Genomic DNA, 9,659 nt, shown 5'->3' with positions numbered 1-9,659 from the left:
AAAGTGCAAATCAAATATCACTGCAGTAAACATTTAAACTGGTGCTGTCAGGGGATTAAAATATTTAATCGTGATAAATCGCATGATATTTCATAGTTAATTGCACATTTACATGTGATCCTGGACTTCCTGTCAAGCAGACGCCAGGTGGTTAGAATAGGCAGCAACATCTCCTCATCACTGATCCTCAACACTGGAGCCCCACAGGGCTGTGTTCTCAGCCCACTCCTGTATTCCTTGTACACACATGACTGTGTTCTCAGATCACTACTGTATTCCTTGTACACACATGACTGTGTGGCAACACATAGCTCCAATGCCATCATTAAGTTTGCTGATGATACGACGGTGGTAGGTCTGATCACTGACAATGATGAAACAGCCTACAGAGAGGAGGTGCACACTCTGACACACTGGTGTCAGGAGCACAACCTCTCTCTCAACGTCAGTAAGACAAAGGAGCTTGTGGTGGACTTCAGAAGAAAAGACAGAGAACACAGTCCCATCACCATCAATGGAGCACCAGTGGAGAGAGTCAGCAGCTTCAAGTTCCTGGGTGTCCACATCACTGAGGAACTCACATGGTCCATCCACACTGAAGTCGTTGTGAAGAAGGCTCATCAGCGCCTCTTCTTCCTGAGACGGCTGAGGAAGTTTGGAATGAACCGCCACATCCTCACACGGTTCTACACCTGCACTGTAGAGAGCATCCTGACTGGCTGCATCTCCGCCTGGTACGGCAATAGCACCGCCCACAACCGCAAAGCACTGCAAAGGGTGGTGCGAACTACCAAACACATCATCGGAGGTGAGCTTCCCTCCCTCCAGGAAATATATACAAGGCGGTGTGTGAAAAAAGCTCGGAGGATCATCAGACTCCAGCCACCTGAGCCATGGGCTGCTCTCATCATTATATTGTATACTGCATATTGTTATTATTAGGTGTATATTGTGTTGTGTAAATTAAGAGAACCACAAAGATTATGTATTCATTGCAATGGGCATTAAATCTATTAAACCCTCACCCAACACAAAATTAATCATGGATGCCCACCTCGTTGCAGCAAACGTGATGCCTCATTTAAATGATCTGCACCACTTTGAAGTCCACATGAAAGTAACAAAGAAAAAGTCATGCAAGTGACTACATTTCTGCCTTTAAATCATCCAAGCATTGGCCCCATTCACTTCCATTGTTAGTGCCTCACTATAACATTGATTTTTTTTTTCTTTTCAAATAAATGAGGGGTGACACTTTATCCTAATATGTTAGCTTGTTGAAGATCAGTCTAAATCAAATGTCATTTTATAATGTGAAATGTTGAAGAACCACAGGAAGGAGACGGATAGAGAGCTATGGCAATTCTTAGAGCAAGAACTAGCTACAACCTGAACAGACATACTGAGTTTGTAAAGTGCAAATAGCACTACACTAAACATATTTGAAACCTTTATTATTTGAAAGCATGAAATACACATTCAGAAGAGACGATACAGAAACAGTAGATGACATGAATATAAACAGAAGCCACAGTAATCAGGTAAACTTTTAAAGAATAAACAGAAAATAACTAATTATAGGGTTTAAAATCAAACATCGAAGTCATGTAGACAATAAAGGGTCAGAATAAAACGGTTATATACAGGATGAATCTGGCGTTTTGAGATGTTGAACGCTTGACGTTTCCCTCATGAGGGGTGAAGTCTGATATCAGCTCTCACAGTAAACACAAACTAGAGCTAAAACAGCACACCTCAGACCGGTCTTTGATCATGTGATTTGTTCTCGTTTCTGTCAGTGATTTGGGGCGGTCTGCGGGTTGCAGACGGGCGGCAGAACTCTGCGTGAATTTGCTTTGACCCACGGATGCTCCATCACGCTACGGAGCGGCAGACGCATGGACGGACTATGACGCAGCAGTCTGGAGATCAGATCTCGAGCGCCATCAGACACCACTTTAGGAAACTGAAGATCCACCTGTTATAATACAAAACACACCAAGAGAATCTACATGAATACAGGAAGTCATTTTAGGACTATTAAGACTGGTTGCGTTGTGACATTTTTCCATGATAATGAAGCACAGGAAATCATTTTTTGGGCATTAAATGACGTTTTACTTTTGAGCTTTGTTAACTTTTATTATTTACAAAAGGTGATTCTCAATAATTCTGTAACTGTAATAATAATTAAAAACATTGTAGAGCTGTTATAACATGTTTTGGTGACACTTTACAAAAAGGCTTCATTTGTTAACAAATGTAATTGACAAATCAGTTTCTCTGAAGTGATTAACCCTTGTGTGACCTTCGGGACATTTTTGTTTTTTTGATCATTTTGGCTGTTAATGCCAACGGCATTTTGCCAAAGGTGTGTATTTTTTGGGGAATTTTGATATTTCAACCTCAGTTCCTATAATACATCTATAATACACTGTGTACACAAAATAGTTACACTCAGGACCTTTAGGACAAAAATGTCCCCATTGAAACCCATTAAAACTGCAATATTTGATCCCAGTGTCATTAAAGCATAAAATCATGAATTCTATGATATTATGCTTTCATTCTGGAGCCCTGGCCACCAGATGGCGCCATTTTCCTCATGTTTAGCCTATGGAGCAAATACAAGCTTTTCCCCTATTTTATGTTTGCTGTATTATAGAGCACCGCAGGACAACTGAATGCAGCTAAAATTGTGTGTGTGTGTGTGTGTGTGTTAATGTGTGTAAAAAACAACAGTGGCATTATGTAAACAAACTGGCATTTAAAGGGTTAAAATCCTGAAATGAATGAATATTTGGTAGTTATGATCAGGACTGATGTTGGTTAAAAAATTAACTCATTGAAAGTGGAAAATAACATTAATATATAATATTATGGCGGTTTTTTGACGTGGACATTTTTGTCCTCTAAGCACCTCTGAGTAACTATTTGTATTGATGCACAAGAGTTAAAAGATTTCTCTTTAAAAGATTTCTGTTTTTTAACGAGCACCTATTATGGTTATTAAACGTGCCTAATTTTGTTTTAAAGGTCTCATACAATAGATTTACATGAATCCAAGGTCAAAAAACACTTTAATTTGCTCACAATTTAAATTGCAGCATTACCTTTTTTTCCCCAGTGTCAAAAACGACTCGTTCAATGATCCGTTCTAAAGGATTCATTCTAAACTCCTCCTTTCAGAGAGCATACTCTGCTCTGATTGGTCAGATGTCCCAGTCTGTTGTGATTGGTCTACCGCTTAGTGTAGTGTTTGAGGGCGGGTCAAAGCTGTTCGTGAGCAGCCAATGAAGACCAGAGGCGGGATTTTTGTTACCAAATTACGTAGGTTAGTACAGGAAGTAAGTCTGGAAATACTAACGACTCATTTCAGGTGTTCAGAATCGGTTCTTTCTTTTAGCTGTCAATAACTCCATTTGTCGTGCACTTTGCAGACTTTTTTACATTCACAAACGGCTATATATCACACTACATGAAAGGTAATATTTGAAAAACCATAATAGGTGCTCTTTAAGTAAATAAGGTTCTTGACCTTTGGCCTAGTTTGTTTACAATTTGAATCCAGTTTCTTAACCGCTGGCTTCGTTCAGTAAAAGAATCAGACACTCAAGCTCTTCTTCGCCACTACACAACTCATTCTCTGGTGAGCCAAATCAGAATTTTAGTGTCTAATATATTTAATATTTGTTGCATAGCGCAAAACTTGGTTGCATATGCGAGTCACTTACCTGCTATGTAGAGGGCTGATATAGTGCCCCCTTCAGAGCTGAAGAGGTTAATCTGAAAATGTTACCCTGTAATTCATCAATCTGAAAGCTTACCGCTAATTCCACCTCTTAAAAAAACATAATACAAATTAAAAATCTGCGGTTTAAAAATACAAGTTTATAAAATACAAAAATCCCTAATTTGGTTAAATGTCACGTCTAGAATTCAAATGAACACATGTCAGGTTAAAATACGTAGTAACTGTTCTAGCGCCATATTAAAATAGGCTTCATTCCCTTTATGTAAAATATAATTTCTTTTGATTGGTGAAATATGACCTGGAAAAGTTTCATGTCATGTAGAAGTTGAGGACAGCGCACAGACCTTAGTGATGCGCTTGTAAGTTTCTGTGTGGCTGGCCGTTTCAAACGGAGGGTTTCCCACCAAACACTCGTAACACAGAATGCCGATACACCACAGATCCACCTTCTCATCGTGAGTGTGACCTTCAATCATCTCTGGAGGCAGATAGTCCAGCGTTCCACACATCGTACGCCGTCTAAAACACACTCACTATTAGCATTCGTATATCAGCACTGATGAGGACATCAGATTCTTTTCAGGCCTATTATTGGATATTGGTTACCGTAGTGATGGTGCATGGACAGACCAACCGAAGTCAGCGATCTTGAGTTCTCCTCTGAAGCCCAGCAGCAGGTTTTCTGGTTTAATGTCTCTGTGAATCACTTTCTTCTCGTGACAGTACTGAAGAGCATCAGCCAACTCCTCCATATACTGCACTCAAGAACACATGATGACAACATTAGTGATGCATCAAAATACAGCACTCAACAATAAGAACGTCCCGCTGGCCCGGGGTCAGCGTGAGGGTGTGTCGGCCCAGTGCTGCAATGTCACTAAATCTTACATTCACTGATCTTGTAAATGTGCTTTTATGCCTTACAAATTTTTACATTTGGATTTCTGTGATGTATTGGAACACTGTTATTGTGAATTCTGCTGATTTAAACTCATTACCAAGGTAACACAATCTAGCTGGCCGACACAGAAATTTGATCTTTAATTGCTGCACTATATGCAAACATCTCAACAGTTCACATCTGTGATGATGCCGGGCAGAGATTGTGCACAGATGTTTGTTCAGATCACTCACAGTGGCAGTGCGATGGTCATCAAATCGTCCACAGCGCTGAAGCTCCTTATACATCTCGCCGCGGGGAGCATACTCCAGAATGAGAAACACACGCGTGTCGTCATGGAAATAGTTATAGAAGCGCAGGATATTTGGATGCCTGTTCATACACATAGGGAAGAGAATTTTAAAATCAGTTCCACTTTCGAAGAAACAAATTCAATCCAGTCTGTTGATTGCTACTGTATGAAGTCAAACACACACCTGAGGTGCGACTGGATCTCGATTTCTCGCCTCAGTTGATGTTCTACACCTTCTTTCTCCATCTGCGATTTGAAGAGCACCTTCAGCGCTACAATCACCTTCAGCTTGCGTTCTCTCGCCAGGTACACGTTCCCAAACTTGCCTTTTCCCAGCGGACGGCCGATGTCAAAGTCTTTGATGGATAATTTTCTGTGTCAAAGACAAGCAGCAATTATGAAACACACTGGAGGAAACATAAGGAAGTTTGCGAGTTCCTCTATCAGAGATCCATGAAACACATTTAAAATGAACTCACTTGGAGTTTGACTTCACTGGAACTCTACCGGGACCTGCAACAAGAAAACCAGAGACTCGATCATTCAACATTGACTACCAGAAAGCGGCTTATCGTGAGAAAACAGCATTCCCGTTTACATGCACTGTTTAAGGATGCGGCTCGTTCAGTAAGCAGCTTTTTCCACAGCAAAGTCATTTTCCTACGACGCTTGTGTAAATAACAAACAAGGGATCTAAGGAAGACTTCACTATCTTAGTCTCCGTTGCTACGCATTATTTCCAGATATTCCAGAGTTGCTGCTGTGTTTGTTTACTTCACTTTCTATCGTGAACTGGAGCAGAATTGCGCTGCAATAGTGGGGTTTTCCTCTTACATAAAACTCTGGGATTCCCCCAGTGTACTTGAGCGCATATACGCGGACGTGAGGGACAGTCGATATTTTACATTGGTGTGTATAAATGGGTATAGTTTATAGTATATGTGATTTTCCCTCTGGATTCCTAGAAATGTTCCGCTGTGTTGACTTGTTGTTGGGCTCCATCCCATTACGTTTGTTATCCGGTCTGTTCCACAAACGCGCAATCTTCCAACACCCATCAGAACGCCGCTTATGCATTTACGTGACCACATTAAGCCGCATTCTCCGGCAGAAACCTAGGTGTTTTAAACCTCTTTCTTTTAATCCCTTAAACAGCGTAAGGAAATCACGTTCTCGTTGACATGACGATTTAGAACGCCGCTTTCTGCTAAAACCTTGGAATAAACCGTTTTTTTTTAATGCATGTAAACGTGGTCATTACAACCTTGACACATGTAGCATCACTTTAAATTTTGTAGAAAATAATAAAACAAACTTTACATCATTTAAAGGAATATTCCAGGTTCAACACAAGTGAATCTCAGTCAACAGCGTTTGTGTGGCATAATGTTGATTACCACAAAAATGTATTTAGACTCATCCCTTGTTTTCTTTAAATAATGCACAAATGTGTGTTCCAGTGAGACACTTACAATGGAAGTCAATGGGGTCAATCTGTAAACATTCAAATACTCACTGTTTCAAAAGTATAGACACAAGACATAAACAATATGTGTGTTAACATGATTTTACTATCATAAAATCACTTACTAACCGCATCTGTGTAAAGTTAAAGACAGTTTTACAACTTGGTTGCCATGACAACGCCGTAAACGCTAAAGCGACACTTTAAACAACTTTACAGCTGAAATAATACACAAGTTTTAACAGAAGAATTAATGTAAGTGCTTTTATAAAATTATAAGCGTCACATTTCTGTCTTTAAACCCTCCAAAAATTGACCCCATTGACTTCCATTGTAAGTGTCTCCCTGGAACACACATTTAAAGAAAAGGAGGGACGAGTCGAAATTAATATTTGTGGTAAACAACATTATGACACAAATGCTGTCGATTGAACTGAACTTGCATTGAATCTGGAATATTCCTTTAAATAGTACAAGTTAAACGGTATTCCATGTGCTGTCCCATCTGATATATGACAATGATGAACATATAAAACTGGCTCATATATTTGTACGTATATACATATAAAACTTTCACTATGAATGGGGAAAATACTGGATGTGTTGCATATATATGTATGATTTTGAAATGTGACTTTTTATACAGTTTCAGTGAAACCCATACATAATGTGCTGTACACACAGGCAATATGTTTTACATATATAGTGAAAATATCAGACTTCTTTAGGAGTTTAACCTGAAAACTGTGCAAACATCAGATGGAACTGAAATATGAATTTACACCGGACTAAAAAAAGTGTGTTTATAATGATGTGTCATCTCAATGTGTATTTATATGTGATTGTTTTACCTGTTACTGCATGTATATCTGTCGGATTCATCCCAACTCTGAGTGGACCAACACCTACAGCCTAAACAACAACAACAACAACAACAACAACAACATGATCATCAGATACACAATTATAAGCAATGTACATGAGGACATATCCTAGACTTTTACAGTAATCAATTAACTCGTGAATTATTTTTCCAGATGATTTTCTCCACACTTCTAGATCTATAGTATTATAGTATATCTGAACAGCAAAGAGCTGCTGAACTGTGACTCTTTATAAGTGAATGAAGTTTAATTGATTAATAAATGTATGTTGAGTGTTTATTACCTGTGTATTAACAGCTCTGGGCTCCCTGTTCTCTTTATTCTGATAAAAACATAAAACAACTCACACTTAACACACACACACTGACCAAATAAAGCGATTTAATGAGTAAAACACACACTATAACTGTTCTTATGTGAATTTAAAAACAGAAATACTGGATTAATCTGTATGATTGCGCGTTTTAAAGCGATGTTTAGGCACATATACAGAAATCCCGGCGCTACACTAAAATCTCTTACACATGTATAAACGTATGTGTTAAAATAATATAAATAATGTTAGATAATTTACCTGCATGGTGCCGATAATAAGATGTGTGTGTTCTCTTCCGTTCCTATCAACCGCCTGGATTTAAAATGAACTAGCTGCATTCTCATTGGTCCATCCGCTTCTACCTCTCCGCCGATTGGCCCATTTACACGAAGACTCATTGGCTAAGCACTCGTCAATCACTTTGCCTCCGCCCCGTAGATTCGCGCATGTGCAGTGGCCTTTTTCACACAAGTAAACGATTGCAGGGTAATCTTTGACAGCATTGAATGAGAGTGAATGGGAGATCACAGCACATATTATTTTCACTTGCTCCAAGAGCAAAAGAAAAAATCCACTCTTACGTTTCAATGACTTTCCAGAAGAGGAAAAAAAACAGAGAGCGGTGGATTAAGACAGGAAAGTGGGAGAAGATGCCAAATTTACTGTCACTCGCTCAGTAGCTGTGGTAATTCAGTTTTTAAAACTAATTCCAGGGTAATATAACACAAAGCATAATGTTATAAAATTACACTCACTATTTTAAAAATGTATAATATAAAAAATATTTTTTGCGAGATTTATGCTGCTAAATAAGGCGGAAACGCGTCATCACTCCCTAAAATCAATGCACACAGACCTTATGTGGGTGAAAAATGACACTGCCAACTACTTTTTAACTGTAATCTTTACATGAACTGGTCTTTTCATCTGACACTCCCAAGTATTTCTCAATTAAGGTGTCTTTGACAATGTGAACTAAAAAGACGACTTCATGTAAAGATTATAGTAGAAAACTATAAACAGACGAATATATCAATATTACAGAGCACCTAAAGGGCCAAGGTGGTGGGGGAAAAATTAGTGGTATGGGAAAAAAAATAAGCAAATTATTTTGCGTTCTCTCATTAAACTTTGTGTTCCACCGAGAAACTATGCGTTCTATCACAAAACTTTGTGTGCCTCTGAGAAACTATGCAGTCTCTCGCAAAACTTAGCGTTCCACCGAGAAACTATGTTCTGTCACAAAACTTTGCGTTCCCCTGAGAAACTATGTTCTGTCACAAAACTTTGCGTTCCCCTGAGAAACTATGCAGTCTCTCGCAAAACTTAGCGTTCCACCGAGAAACTATGTTCTTTCGCAAAACTTTGCGTTCCCCTATGAAACTATGCATTCTCTCGCTAAACTTTGCATTCCACGGAGAAACTATGCGGTCTCTCGCAAAACTTTGCGTTCCCCCAAGAAACTATGTGTTCTCTTGCAAAACTTTGCGTTCCACTGAAAAACTATACGTTCTCTCACTAAACTTTGCGTTCCCCCAAGAAACTGTGTTCTGTCACAAAACTTTGCATTCCACCGAGAAACTATGTTCTCTCGCTAAACTTTGCGTTCCCCCGAGAAACTATGCGTTCTCTCGCAAAACGTTGCGTTCCACCGAGAAACTACATTCTCTCGCAAAACTTTGTGTTCCACCGAGAAACTATGTTCTCTCGCTAAACTTTGCGTTCCCCCGAGAAACTATGCGTTCTCTCGCAAAACGTTGCGTTCCACCGAGAAACTACATTCTCTCGCAAAACTTTGTGTTCCACCGAGAAACTACATTCTCTCGCAAAACTTTGTGTTCCACCGAGAAACTATGTTCTCTCGCTAAACTTTGCGTTCCCCCGAGAAACTATGCGTTCTCTCGCAAAACGTTGCGTTCCCCCAAGAAACTATGTGTTCTCTCACAAAACTTTGTGTTCCACTGAGAAACTATGTTCTCTCGCTAAACTTTGCGTTCCCCTGAGAAACTATGTGTTCTCTCACAAAACGTTGCGTTCCACTGAGAAA

The 9,659-nt window shown here is 39.4% G+C and overlaps 1 protein-coding gene across 2 annotated transcripts; it reads right to left on the bottom strand.

Annotated features, from left to right (window-relative positions):
• Positions 1-1,452: 1,452 nt before the first annotated feature.
• LOC127418098 (aurora kinase B) lies at positions 1,453-7,938 on the bottom strand. Of its 2 annotated transcripts, XM_051658484.1 has the most exons (9): positions 7,871-7,938; positions 7,580-7,618; positions 7,264-7,324; positions 5,427-5,460; positions 5,132-5,320; positions 4,889-5,027; positions 4,361-4,509; positions 4,099-4,273; positions 1,453-1,978 (listed from the first exon to the last, which is right to left on the bottom strand). In XM_051658484.1, the coding sequence occupies exons 1-9, from the start codon at positions 7,874-7,876 to the stop codon at positions 1,796-1,798; spliced, it is 975 nt and encodes a 324-aa protein (XP_051514444.1). In that variant the 5' UTR covers positions 7,877-7,938; the 3' UTR covers positions 1,453-1,795. The 2 variants fall into 2 exon arrangements, with proteins under 2 accessions (XP_051514444.1, XP_051514445.1); XM_051658485.1 differs by lacking the exon at positions 7,580-7,618 and having other exon boundaries at positions 7,871-7,933.
• Between the last annotated feature and the right edge of the window lie 1,721 nt (positions 7,939-9,659).

The sequence above is a fragment of the Myxocyprinus asiaticus genome, chromosome 27, assembly GCF_019703515.2.
Source record: "Myxocyprinus asiaticus isolate MX2 ecotype Aquarium Trade chromosome 27, UBuf_Myxa_2, whole genome shotgun sequence".
NCBI classification, from domain to species: domain Eukaryota; kingdom Metazoa; phylum Chordata; class Actinopteri; order Cypriniformes; family Catostomidae; genus Myxocyprinus; species Myxocyprinus asiaticus.
The sequence above is the reverse complement of the archived record's forward strand: the minus strand, read 5'-3'. Positions and strand labels throughout refer to the sequence as shown.